At 38.6% G+C, this 13,671-nt stretch overlaps 1 protein-coding gene across 13 annotated transcripts in view; it reads left to right on the top strand.

Moving 5' to 3' along the window:
• The window catches only part of EBF1 (EBF transcription factor 1), a 279,795-nt gene that overhangs the window by 239,337 nt on the left and 26,787 nt on the right, over positions 1 to 13,671 (top strand). For all 13 annotated transcript variants that reach the window (XM_054389196.1, XM_054389201.1, XM_054389198.1 and 10 more), the window contains one exon: positions 9,920 to 10,008. In XM_054389196.1, coding sequence (XP_054245171.1) covers positions 9,920 to 10,008 — 89 coding nt within the window. The remainder of the gene's footprint in view (positions 1 to 9,919; positions 10,009 to 13,671) is intronic.

Below are 13,671 nucleotides of genomic sequence, written 5' to 3'. Positions count from 1 at the left end.
CAGAGGGAGGGGAAAAATAAATTAAAATTATGAGCCTACTCTACCTTGGCCTTTGGTAGATGGGTCATGTCATATTACTCCTTGCTTGTTTACTGACCTCCTCAGCAACTCACCTTGGTTAATTAATCAGTTTCGGTTAAATTATGTTCACCTCTGGATAATTTTCTTTTTTACCACTACCCAGTATCCCATTTGATTAAATTAAATCAAGCACATACTCAATCACCTTTCTGCCAAAAAGGGAAAAGAAAAGCCATTGATGTGGTTTTCTGTCATTTATAAATTACCTAGAAGAGCAACTGAGGAGGTGTTTAGTTTGATCCTGAAGTATGGCTAGACGGTGCATGTAAGGCAATAGCAATACTACATCTTTAAAAGGGTTTGAATAAGGTTTCTTTTAACTATTGAGCCTAACTCTGAGTTCTCCCCTGCTGTGAGCCATAAGTTGTTTGTAGGCTTGTTCTAGAGAGTAATAAGTATTGTTGTTTAGCAATTGTGTTGTTGAAATTCAGCTCCACTATGTCTGACAGTATTTATCTAAAATACTTTCCCTGGTGCGTGCTCAAGTTCCAGTAAACCGTGTCTTATTGTGCGACCTTTTCATTTTCCAGTGAAAAGGGATCAGCTCGTCAGATAAAAGCTACAAGCTGGAGTACAGGAAAAATGCGTGCTCAGAAAATCCGAGCATGATTGAAAACAAGATGTGTTAAATCAATGCAGTTTATCGCCTGCCTATTCCTGGCAATTGCTGGGCTAAGCTCATTCTGAGCACACACTAGATGATAAAAGTATAGTGTCACGGTGCTCACTGGGGTGTGAGGGCAGGGAAACATGTTTATCAGACAGGCTGGTATGATTTATTTATTTATTTATTTAATATTTTTTTTTTTACCCTTGATAACAGTTATTGCCAATTTTTTTCAACAGCCACCCTCATTCCACCTTCCCCCCGCCCAGTTACAGAAGCAGGTAGTATACCTGCTGCTAAAACTGGAAACTACTGGAGCTCCCAAATCATGCATTTCTATTTAAATGTTGCAAACTAGCAAACAACAAATCCAACTGGTTTAATTTTGAACAATTTGCTGCATCATCAAGGATACAGCCCGAATGATCTTTTTGCTTTTGAGTGAGTAGCCCTGTTGGGGTTTTGTGTAGGCAAATCAAAGCTAATGGTTAAAAGTAAAGATGTTTAGAAACTTTTCTTTTCTCAAGGGATTTAAGCGTCGTTATAGCAAGGGATTACAGACCTAAATTAAACCTTATTGGAGGTCAGTCCCTTCCAAGAACATCACACCTATAGTGTTCATTACATCTAGGCACAATTCATCTCATTTTTATGATTCAGGTCTATTTCTCTGTGAATCTCATTTGCAGAGATTTTGGATGTGATCACTGATGTTTTCAATTTTCTCTCATGAAGATTCTTTTTTTTCCTCTGACCACAGTGTACTTGCACACAAGAAGACTACAATTTTTAAGAAGCAGCTAAATTTAGGGTAAGATGCTTTGTGATAGGAATGGCTTTGGCAGCAGATAGGACATAGAGTTTTTCATTTATGTATCCCCTGGTAATATTTTTTTTTTAATAATCTTGAAAGAAGATGAGAAATAGGTGTGTTAAAAGAGAAAGAGAGAGGGATTATACAAAAGTAAATGTTTCTACATACCAACATCTTATGATTTTTCAATATTGTCTAGCCCAAAGTAGTTGGGGAAGAGTGACAAAAGAGAAAAAACTTCCTATGTGCTACACATAGAACTTGAGGAGTCCATGCACAGGATAAAATGTGGAAAATGTGCATGGTGAAAAATGAGAGAAAAGGTTACATGAGGTGAAATTTTAGCATTTTATCCTCTCTGTATGGTACACCTCAGCATGTTTCTGAGCCAGAAGTTTAAAAATAAATGCAATGTCTTTATTTAAAAAATTATTTTCAGTAGACCTAAATATAGATCTTTGAGCTAAACTTGGGCAGCCGCTATTTTGTATCCTGGCTTGCCCACATTTTTGTGCTTGTTTGTATCGTTACACATCTATTTATTTATTCAGTTAAATGAAGGGATAATCCATTGAGAACTAGCCATTTTCAGCAATGTTTTTTCCTGCATGGTCATGTACATTACCAGAATGGGTCTGGCAAATAGGAAAATATTCATATGTAAATGCTGTTCTTTCCCTTTTTATAATGGCTGCCAAAGATGCATCAATTAATATTGATGACTAGACAAAGTAACCAACATGTGCTGATTTCCTCCTGGCTCTCTCTCTAGGCATCCTTAATGAATACTACCAACTTGTTCTGAAATTCATATATTTAAATTCCAGTGCCTAAAACTCAACTCTGTTTCAAACTCTCTTACAGCCAAGTCTTCCCCTTTAGACACAAGGTCAGCCCAGTCAGAGGAAGAGGAAACCGTGAAACTTACAAATTGTTGTTTTGGGTTGTTTGGTTTGGTTTGGTTTGGTTTTCTGTTTTGTTTTGGTTTGGTTTTGGTTTTGGGTTTTTTTACAAGCAAGATTGCAGGTGGCTAAGAGTGAACATTCAGACTTAATGTGTTTTGAGAAACCAGGACACGATTCTTACTAGCCAGATCTAGTAATTTTGTTCTTTAACTTCCATTAAAAAATATGGACTCAAGACATGCATTCATTGCATCTTCAACACCCCCCACTGGCTGCAGAGACTGGGCTAGATGAGGAGGGAATAAATCTTCTGGTTCTTAGTTGCTGGAGAAAAATTGTTATCAGGACGAAAATATCACACTATCATGTTTGTAATAACACTGATGAACACAGTGGAGCTGCCTTAAATGCTGGCCTATTGCATCTTTAGCTCAAGCAAAGAGCAGTCACTAGGGAAACTCAAGAGATCCAGGTGTTAGATTTATCATTGGAATTAGCTCTGATTTTTTTCTTATTCCTTGTCACACACTTGGGGTGTCTGTTTGGGCATTACAGGGCAATAAACCAGAGAAATTACATTTCAGATATTTTTATCTGTTTCTATTGCTAATTAAAAAATGACATCATGTCACAGTTTGATTTTAAAAATGGTAATTTGATGCACAAGAGCATCTTTCAGTGAGGGAGTGCTGAGACCAGAGAAACAAGGAAATTCTGAATTAGCACTGCAAGAGCCTTTCTAGCTCCAACCCTTCTGTGCAGACTCTCTCTGCCCCACTCGCTTCCGTTTTCCATTGCTTGTGGGAATAAACACTCCAGGGAAAGTCAGTGGAAAGGAAACTTTATAAAAAGCAACCCAAATTCACAACAACAACAACAAATAGCTCAAATGCTTGCATGTTTTCATTTAAGTGTCTTTAATTAGCAAAGGAATAGTCTTTGCAGGGAGACTTGCAAGCCAGACTTTTGTTTTTGTTTTATGATGGGGTTTTGAAGTGTTGGTTTTTTTCTTTGCTGTCTTTGTAGAGCAGGCATAAAGAGGCCACAATACATAAGAGGTTTTGGGTAGGGTTTGCTTACAGCATGCCATGTCAAGATGTGGCTTTATAACATCATCCATTCTTAGTATTGCTCTGCTGCAGGGCCTTAGCAAGGCTTTTTGGCACCTGGAGTCCAATATCAATATGGTCTGCCTGACCTATCCCTATCTTGCAGAGTCAAGGTATTGTTATAGTCAAGGTATTAGAGCCAAGACTTCTGGCAGAAGTCATCCAGAGCCTGGAGACAGAAACCACAAGCTGCTGGTGAAGGCAAATACTCTGGATCAGCTCTATGGCAGCATCTTGCTCCTACAAGAGGCAGGAGCTCCTGCTTTCAATCCCCTCACCAAGTCCATGCTTGGTGAGATTGGGTTTTAGAAGCTACAGACTTTTGCATGACTGCTCTGAGTCGTCGCCTCTTGCACCCCATAGAGCTATTTCTTAGTAGTATGAAAATACAGACTGAAGCATAGCCTAAAAAGGAAGAGAGTTAATTAGAGAGGTGGACATCTGAGTTGACAGAGGAAGAGGCCAAATGTCCAGGAGAAAGGAAGTCCTTAGCTATAAAATTACTCTAAAGGTGCTAAGATTGCAGGGCTCCATTGAAGAGCCTACCTTCCTAACTGCCCTTGATTTTATTTAAAATATTCTTTCTCTGTGCCTTCAAACATTTTAATCTCTTTAATCTGGCCACAGAGAGACATATTAAGTATGTTCCTGGCCTGACCTTCATTTCTGTGACAGTGCTGCAGCATTTTTTGCATTAATATCTTCATACTCTTTTGTAGCTGTGAGGAACTGAATTGGGTAGCTTTGTGTGTCTTGACCACAGAATGAACTTCCATTTCTGTTTTCAAGACGTTTCTATCATCAGACAGAAAAAAAAAAAATCAAAACAACTGTATTGTACACCCCAAAGCTCCATCTCTCTAACATTATAGTTCAGGACTGGTCAATAGGTCTCATTATGTTGAGAGCCAAATTTTTAAAAAATGGATTTGTGAGGCAGAGTCTAAAAAATCTTCTTCCATTTCACTGCTGTAGCCTAACCTTCAGGACATAACCTGAAGCCATTCACCTCTGCACTTCTGCAGGTCATTCTTACCTTCTTGAAAATCACAATGCCTCTGCAGTCTGAGAAAAACATCAACTCTCTGACTTGCCAGGGGAGCAAGCACCGTAGGATATTTATCTCTCAGGAGTAGCCTTTCCCTGGGTGCTTAATTTGAAACAATCTAGACCAGATCTCTCATTTGGGATAGGGACAATCAGGCTTGTGGACCTGTGGTTGGTTTGTCTGTAGCCTTTAGGCTTTGTTTCATTTTTTTGAGTATTTGAGTCCTTAAGTGTCCCTTCCCTCTCCTTGCAGCCTTTACCACTGGAGAAGCATACGGGAAGTTCATAGGTCTAAGTGCTGCTCTCCCATGGGTTTTGGGTCAAGCAGAATGAAAAAGAAACAAGGGCTGAAAAATAAAAAGAATAAATGAAACCATGAATGCATGGGAAACAAATTAACTGGATATGTTTTACATTCAGAAATATTTCCATAATGCTTCTATGTAGCGTGTGTTTATTTTTCTTTGAATAATAATGTTAAAATGTGTCTAATTCAATTACTCTCTGCATTCACTGAATGACTTTTCTTTGGTGAAGAGTTCTCCTGCGCTACCCCAAGCTGCAAATTCCATATGATATTTGAACAGGTCCTTTTAATTGCTGATATTAAGTGTCCATCATTCTGCTGTAAGTTGGCAGCGTGGCCCGAGAAACAAATTCCTCTCTCAGATAGATCAGGCAGTCATTCAGTTAAAGACCAAAGCTTTATTGACACAGTAGGAATTCATTATGTGAAATATTAAAAAACAGCCCTCCACTGACTATTAAAAAAAAAATAAAATAAAAAGGAGAAAGAGACTTTTTGAAGATGGCAAATTATCTGCGTGTGGTTGTTACAATTATTTGTGCAGAATTTGAAATGATAGTTATGGTGGAAACATTTTTCTCAGAGGCAGCATTTCTGTTGAAAAATAAGTTGGACTTTGAAAAGATGAAAATGATGTACACATCCTTATTTCCACAGACATTGTGCATTTTCTTGATTAAAAGCCTTAGATTTTATGAGTTACGACTTTAGACTTGCTGCATAGAGAGCTTCATGGCTTATTCTGCTAAAGTCTAATTTGAGAGAGAGTTCTTCCTCAAGGGTTTAAGAAGTAATTCATAAAATGGTAAGAATAATAAATATTGTGCCTTAACTCATACACTAGGATAGATAGACAGGTTTTGTACACCTGGGTGTAATTTTAGTTAATTCACACAAGAGACAGGCTGAAAGTTTATTGTTTGGAAGGAGAAGAACGGCTTAAATCTTGTATTTGCAAAAATGATTATATTAGCTTAAATGAAAATGCTACTCTATTAATGGCTTCAATAAGCTTTGCATTTGGAAAAGTATTTTAATAAAAAGTTGCCTGAAGTTTACTGCAACTTAAAATATGTAAGTGAGGGAAAAGTACTTACTTTGATTTATATGTCTTTTGGAGGTGTAATTATTGGCTTTTTACTCACCTATGTAAAACAATGTACTTTTGTAAATGGATTTCTGGCCACTTTACTTTCTCTTTTTTTTTTTTTTTCCCCCACATAAAAAGTAAGCATTGTCAATCAAAGAATTTTAAGGTTTATTTCCTCTTTAGAAATGATTGATAGCCTTTTAGATTTACAAGTTGACAAGTTAAAGGGTTCTATTGGTGTAATTATGTACTAAATTCACAGTCTTTCAATTTAAATGTCCTTTTAAAACCACAAGATTATCATACCTGTATTTTGAAAAGTGGGCCAGTCAGTTTGGGTTGGTATACAAATTGCTTCCATTAGCCTTGGGACCTATTTGAATTTAGCACAGTTTTTTAAAGTTAGTACTACTTTTAAAATTTAGGGTAATGGGAATGCATTTTAAGTACAGTATGTGTTAGCTTGTTTTTAATGTATGGATGACAAGAACACAAATAGAGAGTTTGTATTTCTTATTGATTCTTTTTTTCCAATCATGGGGGAAAAAAAAAAAAACACAAACAAAACCACTCTTTGAAATTAGAGCACTTGGAAACGCCTTGTTGTGAATGGACTTCAAGGGCAGAGACCAGGTTTGCATGTACTGGGGATGGAAGCAAAATCTTGCAAGGTCAGACACCAGCTTCATGCACCTCAGCTGCCCCTAAGGGTGGCCTGAGCACTGACTGTCCTACAGTGACTGGAGATCAGAATTTTCTTTGGAGTTTTGCCACCTACTGACACAGGAACTGGTGTGGCCCTAACAGGGAAGGTGGGGTTAAATATTTAAACAGGGTTTTTTCATTGAGATATGACTACATCTGACTTGGATTGTAAGTGAACTGAGGATGGAGGGCTGATAACCTCCAATCCTTGGATAGATGTTCAAACAGCAAAAGATTTTCTTCTTTTTCCTTTTTTTTTTTTAATTTCCATTTTATCTAAGATTGAAAGGTTCAAACACACACAGACTAATGAGTGATATCTGACAATTACAGTTTAGGACCAAATCCTACAAACTGCTGTGTGAAGCCTCTCCCCACCACTAAAGTAAAGCTGAAGCTATTTGAAGCAGAAAGTTTTCAGTATCTCTCAGAGGATGCTTGATGCCTTGTGAGATTGGACCATAAAATTAACATTTTTTTTTCCTTTGGTCATTTAGTTTAGAAAATACTCATAGGAAATACTCTGTGGATTTCAAATGTGTTGAATGTGTGGGAAGATATGAGAAAATGACTGCTATCTCTGGGGGGATTTCAGAACTGGCCTCCATTTATAACATTGCAGAATTTAGTAACTACTTTCCCAAAGGATGTAAAGGGAAAATGGCCATAAACTAGGCTGAATTAGAGAAGAAACATTTTTGACAGAAGCACACTAAAATCTAACATATTTGCCAAAGAAATGTAAATTAGAACTGCAGGGGTTTTTTAATCTTCTCAGAGAACAGCTATTTTTGATAATAAATATAAAATAGCAGTAACATTAATGTAAATAGCAGTAAATTAATTTGTTGTAAAATTTGAAGAAGGTCTAAACTAAATGGCTCCATGATAAGAAGGCATGTAAGGAAACTCAAAGGTAATGAAAGTAGGGGTTTACAAACCCAGGTTTTTATGATATTTTCTCTGAAACTACACAACATGCAGTCAGCAGACAGCATGTGGCCAAGGTGTGAAAGGAAATGTGGAAAAAAGACCCAACCATCCAACAACCAAAAGGGACACAGGCAGGAGAAAAACCTTATTCTCACTCTTTCCATACAATGACCTGAATATAAATAAAAGATCAAATTTAGATATTCCTGAAAAAGCAAAATGCAGGAAAAAAAAAAAAAAACAACAAAAACAACAAACTGAGAACACTAGAAGTATGCCATAATCTCTGGGGCAGTGAAGAACTCCTGGCAACAATCCAGAAAGTCAAATCTGGAAATATTTCTAGTCTGGTATTACCATAATGCTGTAACAGTAATTTCAGGGTATACTCAGAAAATGCCTTTCTGACATTTGAGAGATGTTGAGGTCCTGCTGGACTGTGTGCCTCTCCATCCAGTCCCCATCAGTCCTTCTGTGTCACTGCTGTTGAGTAGATCTGGATCCCCCTGCACCATCTTCCTTCTGCCTCAATTTGCAATAACATCACTGAGCCTGCTTATAAAGTTGGGACATATTGAAGGTCCAGGAGGATATGAAAATGTGACCTTTAGTTGCCAATAAGACCACCTGCTGTAGAAATGTGGCTTGAAAAATAATAATTTAAATGGATTCAATTCTTTAAACTGGACTATTTTGTGGGAGTGATTATGGAAATTCAAATAATTAAAACCAAGCCAAGTATTAGATGTGACTCTCATGATAACAGTGTGGTCTGGCTAAAAATCATTAGTATTAGGAGTATATAAAAAAATGTTCTCTTCATTTAAAAGGCAGAAGTATGGACAAATTGTGCCATGCTGTCAAACTGATAGAGTTATATAACTTGCTGTGGGGTAGGAATCACTGAGCTGCTTGAGAGCTCTTACACAAGTGAGATGGAGATATAGTTCAGTTCTAAATCTCTTTGCACGAATCGGTTCATAGTAAAACCCCCATAAGGTTCAAGATATATTCATAATTTAGTAGGCAGACCTTCTGCAAGAAATATATCTATATATTTTTGAATTTTATTTTATTTTATTGCTATTACTAAGACAAAAGAAGAATTTTAAAGTGACCCAAAAATGGAGAGGCAAAAAATATTAGACTTCTTTCCCAGGCTGAAAATATAAAAATCCACGCTGGAAATTTTATTATAACGTACATTGGAAATAATTTTTTTTTGGGGGGGGTGGGGTTTATTATTTCATTTAACTCAAAAAAATTGCAAACAAATTCTCATTTCTGTTGGTGTGGGAGAGTCAAGATGAGCTGTTGTTTAGAGGTGCTTGAGAAGGGTTGAATGTTGTTCCCGTTCAGCAACGCACTGAGGAAATTTTAAGCATGTGTTGAGGTCTCACTAACATCTGAGTTTTAAAGTGATCATATGACTGGAAATATAGCTAGAAGGTCATTCAGAGCAGTCCCTTGTAATTATAGGCAATAATATAAAAAACATAATATGCTCAAATTTGCTTTGCTGAAAGCAAATGGGTTTAAGTATGTGCTTAGAGATAAGCGTGCGCTTAAAGGCTTGGCACAATCGGAGCTTTGATTAATGCAGCATTTTCATGAAGATTAAAGTGTTCCACCATTTCTCTCCTCCATTTTATTGGACAAGGGCTGGGGAAAGATGAACTAAAACCAGACTTTATGTTTTTTTTTTTTTTTTCCTTTTAATTCATTAAGTCTTTTGGATCACTTTGGTGCTGATCAGAGCCTGAGCTGGGCTGCTGAAGTCAGTGTCAATGAGTGAAAAATTAAGCCTCTGCCAAGACAAATGCCTGTAGCTCACAACAAAATTATATGTGATCGTTGCACATGGAGCATATTAAACACATAATAGAATCTGGAACAAGAGAGACTCCCTAACAGTTACTTCTTTTGTCTTCCAATCACAAAGGACCTTCCTCGTAATACGAAAGCAGGGAAAAAACCAACATGAAACATGAAGTGCAAAGTATTTACCAAATTAATTTTATTGCAGATTTCTGAGAAAATAATTGCTCTCTGTTTGGAAGATGTCTGCAACGTCCCCAGATTTTCCAGCAACTTTGTTTTAGGAACTCAAGTGGGAAGGTTTTCATTGCTGTTTGAACCAAAACCTCAGAACCAACCTCAAATAATAATTGAACCAAGACTTCATTGTCAGAACTGATTTCCATGGAAGGAGATTTTGCTATCATCCTTCCTTGGTCTTGCAATGCATTGCTAATTGTTACAGTGCAAGGGAGCCTGCTTGCTGTGTGTGTGTCACATCACAATGTTGTTTGTTGTTTCAGCTCTCAACGAACCCACCATTGACTATGGTTTCCAAAGGTTACAGAAGGTTATCCCCCGGCACCCCGGTGACCCCGAACGCTTGCCAAAGGTCAGCACAAAGTTTATTGTTTTATTAAATATGGTAAAGCTGCTTACTGCATGTTTGTGTTCCTAAGTGCAAGACTTGTAAATGTAATGTTTGGTACCCGACCCAGAGAAGTTGCAACAGAGGCATGACCAATAAAGCTCAATCAGCAACTTTATTGGAGGCTGATGGGACTTCTGTGACGTTAAGTCACAGCTAATTCAAACAGCTCCTGCCTTTGTTAAAAGCAAGTCTTACCCTGTATTCTAAAATACTTAACCATGAGCAGCTTGTTCACATGACACTTCTTGGTTTTACTATCACAGTAATACTTGCATTATAATTTTGAGAGCTTCACCGTTGATCAAACAAAGGCATTTGAATGTTCAGGGAATGTGTGTCCACTGCTGCTGCACCATGTGTTGGTTTAGGATAGTAGTTAGAGCAATGCATAGCAAAGTGATTTGATACTCATTCCCATCAAAATTAGTGGGAGATGTTTTGCTGATTTCTGTCAAGTAAAACCTGAAGAAGAAACAGAATAGTTGACATAATTCTTCTAGTACTTATGGTTGGTATTGTGGAAACATTGTCAGGGTCTTCATTCTCTCTTCTCGTCTTGCTAGCTTGCCATACTGTACTGTACTTGCCATACTGGTGAGAATTTGCAGTGAGTTTTGTGCTGTACTAGAGAAAGAGGTGAGGTAATTGAAAAGGTATTCATTTTTCCAGGAACACTGAGAAACAGCATGCATGGGCTGCAGTCACCTTATGTGACCAATTTTTTATCTGCTCTGGCATCATGGCTGTTACTGAGTAGTCAAATAGGCCAATTGTGTGTACGTGAAGAGCACTGCCTTTGACTTATGGAAAGGAAGATGTGAATGTGCAGACCTGGGACACAGAACAAATTGAGCTTTTATGTCTTTGGTCAGGTCCCTCAAATAATGCACATCCCAGTACAGCCTTTGTGACTGGGTGAATCTTGTGACCTGTCTTCCACAGCTTCCTGAGCTGTCATTAGGTTTTCATCAGGGGTTGTTGTGGGCTTTGATTAGTTAATTTCTGAGGTGTTTTAAAAGTGAGAAGATTTCATGAACTCTGTAGGTTATTTTGTTTAAGTTCTTGACAGAAATAAAATTCAGTGTGGGAGTTTTTTACAGGATTCTCAAGTCTTTGCCTAGGAAAGCTATAGAGTGTGGTTTTGGGATTGATGGTGTGTTGTCCTTCCCTCCTAGCACCAGAGAAACATCTGTCCTGGAGAGTTACATTTTACATTGGCTCTGTTCATCTTCTACAAGCTGTCCCTTTCTCTGACTTTTGGACAGATTTGAAGGAGGACACAGCCTTCAGAGGTTGTTGAATTTCCCTCCAGAGGTGCAACCTTTTCCAAAGAAAGAGAGCATCCTTCAGCAGGGGCTCTTTCATCTGTATTGTGCTGCTGCTGCCAAACACACACATGGAGAAAAAATGTTTCTCAGAAAATAAGAGAACAGCCTTTGCTATGCACCAGGAATTTGCAAGGCTCAAAAGAAACACTGCAAAATTTCCCTGAACCCAGTGTTCCAGATGACTAATAGATGGCCCTTTCCTCTAAATCAAGAAATTCAAGTTAAATAAGGCTGAGCAATTCCAATTTGGATTATGCAGCTGGGGGTAGTGCATCACCTACTTCCCTTTCTGACACCCATGGCACTGAGGGAGTCTCCAGCAATGCTCTTCGTGTTGTTATGGGAGTGCAGCCATCAGGCTGAACACCCTCCTCCTCTTTCCCATTTGGACTGAAACTGTTATCACACCAATAACCACATGTTCCAACCATCTAGTGCCATGGGACATAAAAACAGGCAGAAGAAAGCTCCATCTACTTCCCTATCCTGACAGCAATATTTAGCTGGTGTTTATGGATAGGGTATAAGAGTGAGGGTTAGTACTGAGTCATCTGTCCCCTCATACAGCCTCTTAGCTTAGTATGTTGTTTTTTTCTGACTACCTTTTTCAAGCTATTTTTTTCAAATCTTTAAGTCAAGGGAAGCTGTGGTTGTTTATGCAGAGGTATGATGGGATGGCCTAAAAAAAATTACTGCTTAAGGACTGAAAAAAATAGTGAAGAAACTAGTACCACTGAGTGAGGCTAGAGGGAAACAGGACAAAGAGGATCTTTTCTTAGTTTTTGTCTTTGGATAATTCCTTCTGTGGAAGCTTGAAGGTTGGACCTCAAGTTCAAGGCTCATTAATATGCCATGCACAGAGGCTGAATGCAGCAGGGGTTGGCACATGTCGACTTCTGTGTTTGAGGCAGTGATGGTTCAATTCCCAGCATTGCTTGCTGGCTGCAGGATCATAATCAAGGACGCAGTGAGTCTCTGTGCTGGGTGAGCACTGCACAGTGCTCTTACCCATGTCATTAAACTAGGAAGGGCTTTGGCAGTATTCCACTACAGACAATTCTCAGTGGCTACTTAGAAGAGATTTGGAAGCCATATGGCTTCCACAGTGGAACCATGGGCAGAGAGGGCAAATGTATGAGAGAAGCAGGCAGCGAGACACAGAGAGGAGAGCAGCACTCAAAGCTTTCAAAAGCCTTCCCTCCATTTTCCCCATTGTCTTGCCAGTGCATCATCACTTGCTGTTCATTAAAAGCCTTGTACTTATGCATTAAATAAATAACACAAAACACATTTTTGTAATTGCTGTTAGAGTTTGTGGCCATTACTCAATTCAGACATTACTGGTGAATTAGAGATCCTTCAAGAAACAGAAATAGTTGTGATGTTTGTGTTCATAAAAGGCATGCAGTCCTTCCCATTGGTCAACAAAAGCATCCTGCAGTGTAACTTATTCCTGCAGTCAAGAACAATTGTTGAGGCCTTCAAGTGAGTGTTAGCACATGGTCTGCCCCTCAGAGAAGAGGAGCTAACAGCCATATCTGTGTCAGCAGGCATTTCTTAAACCATTGAGGATGTTTGAGAAGTTTGATCTCCCCCGGTTTGGAACCCTGTTTTCAGAAGTGCTGACTGTTCATGCTTGGAATAATTTAATTTTTTTAATGTCCCAGCTACCTGCTGTAAGTAGGCAAAGAAAAAGACCATATTTTGATTTTTTTTTTTTTACTTCTGTCTCCCAGTGCTTTGGTAGACAAATTCCAGCCACAAACATCCTCCTACAGCAAAGAGAACAGAAGCACCTGGGAACTATGGTCTTTGGTCTGCTAGACTGACAGTTGGTGGAAGAGATGTGTTTAAAGTAGAAACACAGTATATAGTTTCTGGAGAAAAAAGAGTGGGAGCTGATGTTGGCAGCTGGGCTATGGATCCTGCTATGAGCCAGAGTCTTGTTCTCTTCTTGTATAGAGCAAGCCAAGGAAAGCAGCCAGTGTAGGGCCGTTGCTAACAAATGTGTGTATCTGTACATACACACACATGCACCAAGAGGAGAGACAGGCAGTACAGAGGTGGTGGGATTAGCACCCAAAGCTTGGAGTGAGATCAAGTACCAGGAGTGTGCTGGGCAGTATAGTCTTTCCTTTCTAATACAGACAGGAGACAGATCAGAGGAAATGAGCTCTCTGGGGAGAAGTGAAAAGAAATACCACGGTGCTAATGTTAAGAAGTTGTGTCATTGTCCTGTAGGAGCAGTCTGTAAAAAGCCTGTGTCTGGAGCCAGGGAATAAAGCCTGCATGCATC

The sequence above is a fragment of the Indicator indicator genome, chromosome 18 (genome assembly GCF_027791375.1).
Source record: "Indicator indicator isolate 239-I01 chromosome 18, UM_Iind_1.1, whole genome shotgun sequence".
NCBI lineage: Eukaryota > Metazoa > Chordata > Aves > Piciformes > Indicatoridae > Indicator > Indicator indicator.
This window is presented reverse-complemented; position numbering and strand designations above follow the sequence as displayed.